The 15,394-nt window shown below is 36.9% G+C and overlaps 1 protein-coding gene across 3 annotated transcripts in view; it reads left to right on the top strand.

Annotated features, from left to right (window-relative positions):
* Positions 1-15,394, top strand: part of MCM9 (minichromosome maintenance 9 homologous recombination repair factor) — a 124,609-nt gene that overhangs the window by 81,922 nt on the left and 27,293 nt on the right. For all 3 annotated transcript variants that reach the window (XM_017895943.1, XM_017895945.1, XM_017895944.1), the window contains exon 8: positions 1,408-1,582. In XM_017895943.1, coding sequence (XP_017751432.1) covers positions 1,408-1,582 — 175 coding nt within the window. The remainder of the gene's footprint in view (positions 1-1,407; positions 1,583-15,394) is intronic.

The following is a 15,394-nucleotide window of genomic DNA, read 5'->3' on the forward strand; positions in this document are numbered from 1 at the left end:
AAAAAAAAAAAAAAAAAAGACATTATTTCTTTCTCAAATATTTGGTTGAATTCACTATGAAGCCATCTCAGCCTGCTGATTTCTGTGTTGGAAGGTTTTTAAATATTTAATTTTGAAAACAAAGGATTATGGAAATTATCTGTTCCTTTTTAGATAAACTGCATATTTCAAAAAAATTTGACTATTTTGTCTAAGTTATCAAATGTATGGCATAGAGTTATTCATAGTATTTCCTTATTGTTAGTTCACTGTCGAATCTATAGTTATGTCCCCTCTTTCATTCCTGATATTTGTAACTTGTGCCTCCTCTATATTTTTTGTTTGTTTGTTTGGTCAGTCTGGACAGAATTTTATCCATTTTTATCAGCAGTAGTTATTCTTAACATACTCATGTTTCATATACCTTTTAATGAGCTTTAGTTATATTTTATTTAAATATCCAAGAATAAGCTATTTTCTATTGTTATCCTCTTTTGCAGATTAATAAAGTCAGGCTTGTATATATTAGGAAACTTGCCTATAATTCAACAGCTAGAATGACAGCTCTAGTATTCAAATCAAGTCTTGTTGACTCCAAAGCCTTTGCTTTTGACCATTCTGCTTTATCAACTGGTATCAGGACAAATAAAAATCAATAAGACATATGAAGATAATCCCTTCCCTCATATTGTAACTGGAAGCAAGCTTTTCATTTTCATCATTGGAATGCAATAATTACTATTCTCTATCACTGCACCCTTTTCTGTAAACAGCGTGTAGTACACAACCTCTGTCATGAGGTCTCTGGAGATCTGTTTGCCCCTTCCAAAAGTTTAGACCACTCGATCAAAGCACCTACAAGGAGAGACAGAAAATGTGGGAACTTCTGGTTGCTACAAAATACTGGAGAACACAACTTAGATTTTTAGAACATAGGAGCTTATGAGGCCTTCCAGTGACTAGATATGTGAAGCAATTGTCCTGATGCTGTCCATTCTTGGTTAACTGCAAATAAAAGTCTTTATGCCCTTCTCTTTAAAATGTAGGCATCTCTTTCCTTTCAAAGGTTAAGATATGCCTTTTTTGTTTTTTTAAGACAAGATCTTGCTCTGTCACGCAGGCTGGAGTGTAGTGGCTCTAATATGGCTCACTACAGCCTTGACCTCCTGGGCTCAAGCGATCCTCCCGCCTCAGCCTTCTGAGTAGCTGGAACTACAGGTGCACACACCACCATGCCCAGCAAATTTTTAAATTTTTTTGTACAGAAAAGGTTTCGCTATGTTGTCCAGGCAGGCCTCAAACTCCTGTGTTCAAGAAATCCTCTCACCTCGGCCTCCCAAATTGCTGGAATTACAGGTGTGAGCCACTGCGCCCAATCAAGATGATGCTTTGAAAATAAAAGTTGACATGGCTTGCTTGTTTCCTCAGGTCTGACGGTAACTGCTGTAAAAGACTCAGGAGAATGGAATTTGGAGGCTGGGGCATTAGTTCTTGCAGATGCAGGCCTTTGCTGTATTGATGAGTTCAATAGCCTCAAAGAGCACGATAGGACCAGTATCCATGAAGCAATGGAGCAACAAACCATAAGTGTTGCTAAGGCTGGGTAAGAGTTTCTTTAAAATCTATGGGGGTAATGGGATTATTTAATATTTGCTTAGGGGAAAATGTGAACCTTGTTGAGCTGTAAGGTATGTTTGGTCCTCTTTGGGATGATCAGTTATCACCCTTCAAGGCACACATTACAGTTTTTCCTTATTAGACCATACAAGTGTGTGAGGAAATAAAATGAGCTATTGGGAAAAGAAAAGGAAAAGTAAAGTATAAATGTGGTTAACTAAACTAATGGAAGGGATTTATGCAGAGCTTTCAATGCAGGATTCAACTCATTCTCTCTTTCATTCAATAAACATTGTGTGTGGTACTCTGGACATATTACTGTGTTAGGAATTTTGAAAAGTTCAAAAAGAAAAAAAAATCATAGTTTCCGGCATTCTCCTTATAAATCCTAATGGAAGGTTGATTACAGCATATGGAAAATGAAATGGTAAATAATGTAAGCATAAGATGAAATGCCTTTTGTGACTCAAAGAGGCTCAGGATTGAGCTGCGTGACTCCCTGGCTACACATAAAGTAGAGGAAAAGAATAAGCCAGGTTCAGACAGAAATCTCACACAGGCACTGAAGTGGTTATGGGAAACTTACCTGGCTACAAAGGCTGGCCACCAGACAGACTGCCAGGTCATTCAAGCCAGTAACAGGGCTAAAACTGTTTCCATCTTAATGCTGCTATTATGGACGTGAAGCCAACTGATCAAACAGGTAGGGCTGCCAGCACTGCCTTCAAATAGTCATGAGTACTTGGGAGCCAGGCAGACACTGGTATATACAGATTCTATGAGAGCTATTTGTATACTCTAGCAAAAAAATTAATGAGGAGTGAGGTAGAGGGATGGGAGAGAGTAGGATATAGCCCACCAGAAAAGATACAAGAAAGAACTATCAGACCTATTCATTTGTTCGTTCACTAAATATATATACTCATTAAAAACCTGCTATGTTTCAGGCATTGTGCTAGATGCTAAGAAGTGCAAAGATGGATAGAACATTGTCCTTCAGGTGTTCACGATTTTATTAGAAAAAATAGATAAATCCACAATATAAGTGTTATAAGAAAATATACTTTAATTATTGCTTCTAAACTCTGAGGAAATCAGAAGTATAGTTTATTAAGTGTCTTCAGAGACACTTGTCACATTATAGCTCCATTTAGTGAGCTTTTTGTGCTATCTATAAGTATGTTGTTAAGTTCCAAAATCAACATTCTATAGCTGATTCAGTTCAGTTATTGCAAATGGGCAGTTTGTCATAACCACAGCTACTTTGTGTACTGGAAAAATGCTTTTTCCACTCTATGTGGTAAAGGACTGATTTTGACTTTTTTTTACTCCATCAGAGACATATTGTTATAAAATACCAGAAAAAAGAATTATTAAAAATGTGAAATGAAAAAGCAGTGACATACAAATATTTCAGTAAATTAAATCCAGTACTATATAAAAGGGTTATACATTATAACCAAGTGGGTCTCATCCCAGAAATGAAAGGTTGGTGTAACATTTGATCAATCAGTGTATTAGACTAAAAAACAAAAAACATATCCCAATAGATGCAGATGATGTGTTTGATGAAATTAACTATTCATAATAAAAGTTCTCAGCAAACTAGAAGTTTCTGTCCCTGTTTAAATGCTGTCTATGAAAAACCTACATGAGGGTGGGCATAATGACTCAATTCTGTAATCCCAGCACTCTGGGAGGCCCAGGCAGGTGGATCACCTGAGGTCAGGAGTTTGAGACCAGACTGGCCAACATGGTGAAACCCCCTCTCTACTAAAAATACAAAAATTACTTGGACATAGTCACACGTGCTTCTAATCCCAGCAACTCGGGAGGCCGAGGCAGGAGAATCGCTTGAACCTGGGAGGAGGAGGTTGCAGTGAGCCAAGATCACACTCCACTGTGCTCCAGCCTGGGCGACAGGTGACCTCTGTCTAAAAAACAAAACAAAACAAAAAACACCTGCATCTCATACTTCATGGTGAAAGACAGTGTTTTCCACTAAATATTAGGAGCAAATTAAAGATATCAGCTCTTCTCATTTCTGGTCAATATTGTACTAGAAGTATGGTCAGTTTAAAGAAATAAAAGACATTCACACTAGAAAGGAAGAAGTTAAAACTGCCTGTATTGTATGTGGTATGATTGTCTACTTAGAAAAACAAAAAGAATTTAAGAAAAGCTACTAGAACTAATAAGTGAATCTTACAAGGTCAATGTATAAAAATTAGTTTCTGTTTGCTAGCAGTGAACAAATGGAAATTGAAATAAAATATACATTTCTAATAGCATCTCCAAACAGGAAGTATTTCAGGATAAATTTAGCAAAATCTATTCTAGATTTGTACATTAAAAACTGCAAAACATTAAGAAAATTAAAAAGGACTTAAATAAATGGAGAGATATACCTAGTTTCATCTATCAGACTTAATATTGTTAAGATGCAAGTTCTCCCCAAAGTGATCTGTAGAAACACTGCATTAAAAAAAATGTTTTTTTGAGACACAGTCTCACTTTGTTGCCCAAGCTAGAGTGCAGAAGCCCGATCATAGCTCACTGCAGCCTTGAACTCCTGGGCTCAAGCCCACCCCTGAGTAGCGGGGAATTACAGGGATGCACCACTATGCCTGGCTATGTTTTTTTGTATTATTATTTTATGTAGAAGTGGGGTCTTGCTATGTTGCCCAGGCTGGTCTCAAGCTCTTGGGCTCAAGTGATCCACCTGCCTCAGCCTTTCAGAGCACTGATTACAGGCATGAGCTACCATGCCCAGCCCAGTGCAATGCTAATCAAAATCCCAAACACCACCTGTTCCCCAAAAACCTATTGAAATTAACAACAAAAAAAAATCCCATCAAGCTTTTTTGTAGAAATCAGCAGGCTGGTGTTAAAGTTTATATAGAAAAGCAAAGAATAGCCAAAGTGACTTTGAAACAGAACAAATTTGGAGGACTTACTTTGTTTTAAGATTTGCTATAAAGCTGTAATTATCAAAACATTGTGATATTGGATAGTCTCTTCAATGGAAGAGAATAAAGGTCCAGAAATAGACCCACAGATAATGTCAATTGATTTTCAAGAATGATGTCAAACAATTCAACAGAGGAAGGATAGTTTTTGTTAAATTATGCTGGAACACTTGAATATTCATATGTTTTCCCACCCAAAAAGAGCTATACCCAAATGGTTTATAGCAGCTTTGTTCATATTCATCCAAAATTATATAAACAACCCAGAAGTTTATCGACTGATGAATGGATAGGTCAATCTTGATACACCCATACCATGGAATACTACTAGCAATATAAAGGAACAAACTACTGATACACTCATGAATCAGCAACATGGATGAATCTTAAAAGCCTTATGTGAAGTGAAAGATGACAGGTACAAAAGGCTATATAGTTTATTATTCCATTTATATGAAATGCTACAAAAGGCTAAACTGTAAGGAGAAAAATCAGAAATTTCTGCTAGGGGCTTAGAGGAAGAGAATGACTATAGAAGGGCATTTTTTAAAGATAATTTTTACTGTATGTAAATTAAGCCACATGACCCTTAATTTTAAAAATATAAAAACCCATATATTTTATTCAAGATGCAACAGACATGAATTCACTCTGTCCAGTTGCTATTAAAGTTTCCAAACACTTATTCTTCCCGTACTCATCTCTTCCCTGCTTGGTAACAGCATATGAGTGGCAAGTTCACAGCTGAAGCTTGGGGTCAGGATAGTAGACCTACATTTGGAAGGTTATATAAAGTAATAATAGTGCCTGGGGAGGCGATACCATTTATGATCAGTAAAATTCTTTTTTTAATTGGAGTGATATCTTCCAAAGGAAATAATTTGAAGGATAAATCTTCAGATCGGAATTTTTTTTTTTTTGTCTATTGGAAAGGAGAAGAGATGAAGCTGTAAAGCTAGCAGGTGAGAGATTTGAGCTTTAATTATTTTGCTACTAATATTTATAGTCAAGTTTTCATTATTTCTCCTTTACACCGTCTGTCAAACATGTAATATAGAATTATGTACCACATAACATTTTTGTCAGTGATAGAACACATATATGATGGTGGTCTCATAAGATTAGAATACCTTATTTTTACTGTGTTTAGATACGTTTAGATGCACAAATACATGCCTTTGTGTTACATTTGCCTACAGTATTCAGTACAGTAACATGCTGTGTAGGCTTGTAGCCTCGGAGCAATAGGCTGTACCATATAGCCTAGGTGTATAGTGGGCTATACTCTCCAGGTTTGTCTAAGTACACTCTATGATGCTTGCACCAGAACAGATCGCCTCATGATGCATTTCTCAGAACATAGCCTCGTGTTGAGCAACCTATGACTGTATATTGAAAGGAGTTTTGCCTGAGAAGCACTTTGAGTATTTTGACTTACTGTAGTTTCCTCAAGAGCTTCTTTTTTAGACCACCACACCATGGTAGGCATTGTTATTGTGGTATTACTGTGGAAAAATTTGTATTATTACAGTTTCAACATAAGGTTCTTTCTGTTTTGTCTTAGCTACTATCTAGAATTTAATACCTCCTTGAACTATGGCATGGATCACAACCAGTATTTTAGCCTTGTAATTTCTTTATATTTACATAAGAATTTTTACTTTTCTGAGCATTTTAGCATATAGATTTCATTTAAAGATTTCTATAATTATTTAATGCATTAAAGGAATTACAGGATCTTTTTTCTCCTCTAGTTATTATAGTAAAACTAGCATTCTATTTTGTTCCTCACCCCACATAACTAATTTCTGGGTTCATAAAGACATTTGTACAATTTTATTATTATCATACATTTTAAAAGATATTTAGTTCCCAAATATTACATAACCATATAATTATGTAATTAACTTGATTCAGTGGTTTGTACCTTTTATTTCTCCATCTTGAAAAGGTTTCTTTTTTCTTGATCAGTTTCGTGAAGACATTTTTTAATTACCTTGTAATAACGGAGCTTGGGTTCGTATGGTCTCCTCTGATCTTACTGAACAGTTAATTTCCAGCCTATTCCAAGGGACAGCAGGACCACCATGTGCTCACTAGCATCTACGAGTAGCTGCTTTTGATTTGGAATGTAATGTTTCTAATACATGCTGGCCTGAAAATTTCAACCAGACTTCACATTTCTCACATGGTTCAAGAATTTAAGCTGGGTACGGTGGCTCATGCCTATAATCCCAGCACTTTGAGAGGCTGAGAGAAGAGGATCCCTTGAGCCTAGGAGTTCAAGACCAGCCTGAGCAAGATGGCAAGACCCCTATCTCTATACAAAAAACAAAAACACAGCCAAGTACAGTGGTGTGCGCCGTAGTCCCAGCTACTCAAGAGGCCGAGGACACCCTTGAACCTAGGAGGTCAAGGCTGCAGTGAGCTATGATCACCCCACTGCATTCCAGGCTGGGCAGCAAAGTGACATCTCTTAAAAAAAATTAAAATATTATTTAAAAACAGAGCAGTCATACAACCTGGATTTGAGTCTCTTCTGTCTTGGATTATTAGGTTCTGTGTTTTCCATACAGAGAATGTGGCCTGAAACAAGAACCCCCAGGAGGAGCAGATGCTTCCAAGAGATTAAACACTGCTTTAAACTGCCACCGTTGCCACTCAGGACAACAAATACCAACAATAACAACAGTGAATATCCCTTCATTTAAAGTAAAGCAAAATTAAATTGTTGATATGTTTGTTAAAAATAGTTCAGTTATGGTAGAAAGAGCTTTGGTGTTAGAGAGACCTAGAATCAATTCCAGCCGCTGTTACTACTTTTTTAATGTTGTGGGTGATAACTGTCATCTCTGATACAAAAATAATAACACCCTTCTTATAGGGATATTCTCAGATAGAGTTCGTGTATGTCAACTTAGGCCTGGGTCAGAAGATACTTACGACTCTTCAAAATTATTTTATTTCATATGTATATAAAGGTGTTTATAGGATTCTCTGTATTTCTGAATGCACTTGCATCTCCAAAATAGTTTCTGAACCATTACATCAACACCATTACCAATAATCACAAAAAAGTAATATTCAAGCTCTCTTTGCGGTTCTTTTTTGTGCTTAGCTATACCACTGAGGTTATATGTTGTTAAAGTGCATGTTCAAAAGTAGTTTGAATGCTTTTCTTTGTGTAGTTATATTATTTATTTGATATACAGTTAAGAAGTTGTCTTTGAAACTTCTGTTTTCATTCACTTATAGCATTTGCTGTTTTTACCTTTTTTATTTAATTTTATTTTCTGAATTTGTAAAATATGGCTTGTTTTAACAAAGTCAAACCTGTATAAAGACATGCGAAAGAAATCACATTCATATCCCTACCCCTTCCATTCTGTTTTCTTCTATCCCTGATAGATATTCATCAGTTTCTGATTTGTCCTTCCTATGTTTCTTTTTTTGCAAAAATAAGCAAAACCCATGGGGATAGGTATGTGTGCCTGTGTATGCATCTCCCCTCTTTACTTATCTAAAAGATAGCAAACTGCATATACTCCTTGGCACTGCTTCAGTGGTATCCCATAGATGATTATATGTAGTATTCTTATTATCGTGTTTTAGAAATTCTGCAGTTTTAGTTCATATCCCCTTTCTCCCAAGAGTTGCTTAGCGAGTTTTTAGTCTCTAGGTAGAAGGACCACTTTTTGATGTGAATAATTTCTAGTTTTATCCTGTTGTGGTCAGAGAATGTTGTTTGTATTGTTTCTTTAAGGAACTTCATGAGGTTTTTATCTTTGTGGCCCAATATAAGGTCAATTTAACAGTGGCCCTTTTATGCTTCAGGAATTATATTCTCTATAATGAGAATATAATGTATATATGTTATACACACACACATAAGCTGTACTTTATAAATGATGTTGTTTAGGTCTTCTATAGCCTTACTTACCTTTTGTTTGTTTGATGCATTTTAGACCAAGAGTGACGTGTTAAAGTCTCTTATTATTGGGCTTTTGTTTATTTCTCTTTGTATTTCTTGTAGTTTCTGCTTTATGAAGGTAGTTGTTTTGGCCTTTAACATTTGTACTTCTTTGTCTTAAGTGCTTTGTGGCCTGAATTTTACCTTGCCTATATCAGGATCACAACTCTGGATTTCATAATATTTATATCTGTCTGATATATCTTTGCTCATTTCTTTATGTTTAGCCTTTTGATTTCAATATGTTCTTTTGTATGCAGCATAGAATTGGGCTTAGATTTATGAACAACTGAAAAATCTTTTTCTTTTAATGTGTTAGATAAGCAGACTTACATTTATTGGTATGATCAATATGCTTGGTGTCAACGGTTTTATTTTTTTATTTTTTTATTTTTTTTGAGACGGAGTCTCACGCTCTGTTGCCCAGGCTGGAGTGCAGTGGCGCAATGTTGGCTCACTGCAAGCTCCGCCCCCCAGGTTCACGCCATTCTCCTGCCTCAGCCTCCCATGTAGCTGGGACTACAGGCGCCCGCCACCACGCCTGGCTAATTTTGTTTTTGTATTTTTAGTAGAGATGGGGTTTCACCGTGTTAGCCAGGATGGTCTCAATCTCCTGACCTTGTGATCCGCCCATCTCGGCCTCCCAACAATGGTTTTATTTTTTAAAAACGTACTGTGTTTATTTTTCTTTGCAATTAGAAAGGTTTGCTTTTTTTTTTTTTTTTCCCCTGAAACAAAGTCTCGCTCTGTCGCCCATGCTGGAGGTGCGGTGGCACAATCCTGGCTCACTGCAACTTGCTCCTCCCAGGTTCAAGCAATTGTCCTGTCTCAGCCTCCTGAAGCTAGGACTACAGATGCACACCACCATGCCTGGCTAAGTTTTTGTATTTTAGTAGAGATGGGGTTTCACCATGTTGTGCAGGCTGGTCTCAAACTCCTGAGCTCAGGCAATCTGCCCGCCTCAGCCTCCCAAAGTGCTAGGATTACAGGAGGGAGCCACCGCACCTGGCTGCATTTTTATTATAGGTTAGGGTTTGGCAGACTTTTTCTATAGGTTAGCATAGCAAGTATTTTAGACTTTGTGGGCCAAACTCTCTTGCAGCTCCTCACCTCTGCTGATGTAGACAGTATAACTGCATCAATATGTCTGTGGTGTGAACAAGAGAAGCGTAATATGTACACAGATGGGAGTGGCTGTGTTCCAATAAATTTTTATTTATTGTAACAGATTGTGGGCTGCACTTGGACTGTAGTTTGACAACCCCTATTCTAGGGCATATGTTTTGAAATACCTTTTGTAATGCCTACTGCCCCATTTCTCCTCACTTGGGAACTTTAAATAATATCGTATGACTCCAGTCTATTAGCCATGTAGTAATCAGTGAACTTATTCCTGATTACTTTCCCCTTTCTCCCTTCTTCTCTTCACTGAAATAAATAGTTGTATTATTTGTACTTTGTCAGAACAAATAGCATTTACTACCATTCTTCCACTTTTATGCTTTGTTTTGCTCTGGTCTATCTAAAATAAAGTGCTTCACCATCCGTCTTTTGGGAGGGCCAGGGCATCATCATCATCTCTTGGTTAAATGAAGCCCATCCTCTAGCAGATACCTTATGAGGGGCTCCTGATTATTGTCTTGAATTTTGCATGTTTCAAATCATTTTCATAGCATTGACACTTGAAAATGAAAGACAGCTTGGCTGGATATAAAGACTCTGGCTTACACTTTCTTTCCTAAAGTCTTGCTTTCTATGTTGCTATTGACAAATCTGATGCCATTCTGATATCATTTGCTTGATAGGTGATTTAGTTTTTTTGCCTGAAGGCCCAGATGGTTTTTTCTTTGTCTTTAAAGTATAATATTTTTACTAGACTATGTCTCAGTTGATTATTCCTGGTCAGTTTTTCTAGATATGAGCGAGCCTTTGACATGTATTATTTTATCCCTGGAAATTTTATTGAATGATTGTTTGACATTCTAGTTCAGTTCTTTGTTTTGTTTTATTTTCAGAAGCTATAATTATTTATTTGTTAGAATTTTCCTAGGCTCTGCAGCAACAATTGTTTTTCCTTAAACTTCTTAGTTCTTCTGTATTTTGTTTTATTCTCTTGGCTATTTTTATTCCTCTCCTTAGCACCCTTTATTATATTTTCAGTCCTGTCGGTCCTTTCTTAGATACCTTAGATTCAAATGTTAATTTCTTTTTTGTTTTTGTTTTTGTTTTGAAGATTCATAGGGTACATGAGCAGGTTTGTTACATGGGTATATTACATAATGGTGGGGTCTGGGCTTCCGTTGATCCTATCACCCAAATAGTGAACATAGTCCCCAGTAGGTAGTTTTCAAACCTTGTCCATGTCCTTTGCTCCCCAGTTTTGGAATTCTCAGTGTTTGTTGTTTCCATCTTTATGAACATGTCTACCCATTGTTTAGCTCCCACTTATAAGTGAGAACATGCAGTGTTTGGTTCTCTGTTTCTATGATAATTAGATATTCATTTCTGAGATTATTTCATCTTCCTCCCCCTACATCCATTTCTTTCTTCAGTTTTATCATCTCTACATATACGTCTTCTGCTTTTTTGTGCTTTTATATGGTGAATTTTTGAATTTCTGATTTGGGATGGTTTTCATATTTGCAAATGTTTGCTTAAGGATATTCAAGTCAGGGCACTGTGTTACAGATTTCCTTTGCTTTGTGGGGTTTATTGGGTGGGGTAGGGAGATGAGGGTTTTATCAACTGAAGTATTTTTATTCTTGTAGTAGTTTTATGGAGCTGCATGTTATTTCCATTCATTTTAAAATGTCTTATCTTTTTCTGAATCATTATTGTTAGGTATTCTATTAAGGTGATGGTGACATTGGATGGTGTACTAATTCCTCTGAGTTCAGAGGAATCTCAGTTAAGTGCATTTTACTTAATAGTGTTTTTCATAAGGGGATGATTGATTTGTCTGTTTTTTGATTCTTATTTGTTTCTATGGGATGTTTAATATCCACTGCTTGCCTCCTTCTTCCCCTGATCACCAAGACTCTAGGTGACTCTTGTCCCTTGCAGGTCTCCTCTATCTACTCCAGGATCCTTCCCATGACTGCCAACTCTGGTCCCAGGAACTTTCAGGCCCCTCTTTCTATTCTCCAGTAGTTAATGACTTTGATTCACAAGGTCTGAAGCCTGTTCTCGGTATTTCCCCACTCTGCATGGGATTCTCTCCTCCTCCTGGCATTTTATCAGTGTTCTCCAGCATGAGGCCCCCATTGGTTTCTCTTCTTTTCACTTGGTCTCCACTGATCTTTCCACTCCAGAAAGGGCTCTAGAGTTAGCTTTGCTGGTTTCTGGTGTTTATTTCTCTGTTTATATATAAACTGAAGTTTGTAGTATTCTCCCACTTTCTTTATTAGTTTTTAGTTTGACGAGTTTTGTTTTGTGGGTTTATTTACTTGCTTTGTTTATCCATAAGGTCTTTGGAGGGTATGTTGAAGTATGGCTATAAGTAGCTGCCATTATCATATGGGAACCTAGAAATCAACATTTCATTTTTTAAAGTTATTCTTTTTTATGTTGTTTAACTCTTAATGTTGACTTTTACTGTATATTTTATATGTTTTTAATATATTACTCACGTTATTTCTGAACCACATCTAGGAAAAGTAATTGGAGAAGTGGTTGTCTACAATTATTTTGAAGAGCTCAAATAAGAAATGGAATTAGATTTGTTCATATCCTTTAGAATCAATGGCTGGAAGGTTCAGGGAAGCATATTTAAAATTAGTACAAGGAAGACTTTATTAATGGTTTGCGCTGCCTAAAGATCAGGTAGGTTGCCTCTAGGGTTATAGAGGCCTTCAGGTGTAGACTGGAAAAAATTTCTATAAAATATTCAGTTATCCAATGAGTAAATAGATAGCCTTTAAGGTTAACCTTTGCCACCAGTGAGAGGTTGCAAATCATGAGCTGGCCTACTAATTCAGCTGTAGGATGGTTTATTGTAGACTATGTACATAAAATATGGTTTTATATTTTATTATGAAATATTGAACATCCTGTGCTAGGCATGGAAAAAGTTCAGGAAACAATATCAAGAGTTCTCCCCCTTCTCCAGTGGAATTGAAAAAATAAAGTAAAAAATGACCAACAAAAAATTTTTTTAAAAAAGAGCTCCCCCCTTTTTTAGTGACCGCAAGAATACACTGGGCATAGACAGAATTACTGTAATAATTGAGGGCAGAGTCCAGAGCTAGTCTGGGCTATATGGCGGTGCCAGCTTCACAACTTACTGGCTGAGCATATTACTGAACTCTCCATAACTACCGTTCTACTGTAACATAATTTGGGGGAACGGGAGTTTGTTTAAAGTCGATGTATATTAGCTGCNAACATGTCTACCCATTGTTTAGCTCCCACTTATAAGTGAGAACATGCAGTGTTTGGTTCTCTGTTTCTATGATAATTAGATATTCATTTCTGAGATTATTTCATCTTCCTCCCCTACATCCATTTCTTTCTTCAGTTTTATCATCTCTACATATACGTCTTCTGCTTTTTTGTGCTTTTATATGGTGAATTTTGAATTTCTGATTTGGGATGGTTTTCATATTTGCAAATGTTTGCTTAAGGATATTCAAGTCAGGGCACTGTGTTACAGATTTCCTTTGCTTTGTGGGGTTTATTGGGTGGGGTAGGGAGATGAGGGTTTTATCAACTGAAGTATTTTATTCTTGTAGTAGTTTTATGGAGCTGCATGTTATTTCCATTCATTTTAAAATGTCTTATCTTTTCTGAATCATTATTGTTAGGTATTCTATTAAGGTGATGGTGACATTGGATGGTGTACTAATTCCTCTGAGTTCAGAGGAATCTCAGTTAAGTGCATTTTACTTAATAGTGTTTTCATAAGGGGATGATTGATTTGTCTGTTTTTTGATTCTTATTTGTTTCTATGGGATGTTTAATATCCACTGCTTGCCTCCTTCTTTCCCTGATCACCAAGACTCTAGGTGACTCTTGTCCCTTGCAGGTCTCCTCTATCTACTCCAGGATCCTTCCCATGACTGCCAACTCTGGTCCCAGGAACTTTCAGGCCCCTCTTTCTATTCTCCAGTAGTTAATGACTTTGATTCACAAGGTCTGAAGCCTGTTCTCGGTATTTCCCCACTCTGCATGGGATTCTCTCCTCCTCCTGGCATTTTATCAGTGTTCTCCAGCATGAGGCCCCATTGGTTTCTCTTCTTTTCACTTGGTCTCCACTGATCTTTCCACTCCAGAAAGGGCTCTAGAGTTAGCTTTGCTGGTTTCTGGTGTTTATTTCTCTGTTTATATATAAACTGAAGTTTGTAGTATTCTCCCACTTTCTTTATTAGTTTTAGTTTGACGAGTTTTGTTTTGTGGGTTTATTTACTTGCTTTGTTTATCCATAAGGTCTTTGGAGGGTATGTTGAAGTATGGCTATAAGTAGCTGCCATTATCATATGGGAACCTAGAAATCAACATTTCATTTTTTAAAGTTATTCTTTTTTATGTTGTTTAACTCTTAATGTTGACTTTTACTGTATATTTTATATGTTTTAATATATTACTCACGTTATTTCTGAACCACATCTAGGAAAAGTAATTGGAGAAGTGGTTGTCTACAATTATTTTGAAGAGCTCAAATAAGAAATGGAATTAGATTTGTTCATATCCTTTAGAATCAATGGCTGGAAGGTTCAGGGAAGCATATTTAAAATTAGTACAAGGAAGACTTTATTAATGGTTTGCGCTGCCTAAAGATCAGGTAGGTTGCCTCTAGGGTTATAGAGGCCTTCAGGTGTAGACTGGAAAAAATTTCTATAAAATATTCAGTTATCCAATGAGTAAATAGATAGCCTTTAAGGTTAACCTTTGCCACCAGTGAGAGGTTGCAAATCATGAGCTGGCCTACTAATTCAGCTGTAGGATGGTTTATTGTAGACTATGTACATAAAATATGGTTTTATATTTTATTATGAAATATTGAACATCCTGTGCTAGGCATGGAAAAGTTCAGGAAACAATATCAAGAGTTCTCCCCTTCTCCAGTGGAATTGAAAAAATAAAGTAAAAAATGACCAACAAAAAATTTTTTTAAAAAAGAGCTCCCCCCTTTTTTAGTGACCGCAAGAATACACTGGGCATAGACAGAATTACTGTAATAATTGAGGGCAGAGTCCAGAGCTAGTCTGGGCTATATGGCGGTGCCAGCTTCACAACTTACTGGCTGAGCATATTACTGAACTCTCCATAACTACCGTTCTACTGTAACATAATTTGGGGGAACGGGAGTTTGTTTAAAGTAGATGTATATTAGCTGCTGTATTATCTCATTGCCACCACAGCATCAGAAGTTTATTCATCTTCAAACCTGTTCTCTCGTTATTATGACTCAGATACTTTCTGTTGCTAATTTTTGTGTGTATGTGTTTGCGGGTCTTTTAGGCTTATTCAGCTCTTCTTAGTAGATGAATTCTTCCTGTCTCTATTTCAGATGCCCTCTAGAGAGACCCAGTAAAATACAGTCATCCATATTTAAAGATTTATGCAAGAGCAGCTCTAGGCTCCTGGCCAGTTTATGGATTGGCTGCTCTTGGATCAGGTGTCAATCCCTGCTGTAGGCAGCTGTTCCTGTATGGCAGTTTACACAGAAGGAATTGTGGGTTATGTGCTTGGGGGACATTCCAGTGTTTGGCCTGTCCAGAACTGTAACGAAGACAAAGGATCACTTAAGAAATATACTAGGGGCCGGGCGCGGTGGCTCAAGCCTGTAATCCCAGCACTTTGGGAGGCCGAGACGGGCGGATCACAAGGTCAGGAGATCGAGACCATCCTGGCTAACACG

This window comes from Rhinopithecus bieti, unplaced genomic scaffold (assembly GCF_001698545.2).
Source record: "Rhinopithecus bieti isolate Rb0 unplaced genomic scaffold, ASM169854v2 scaffold_27321, whole genome shotgun sequence".
NCBI classification, from domain to species: Eukaryota; Metazoa; Chordata; class Mammalia; order Primates; family Cercopithecidae; genus Rhinopithecus; species Rhinopithecus bieti.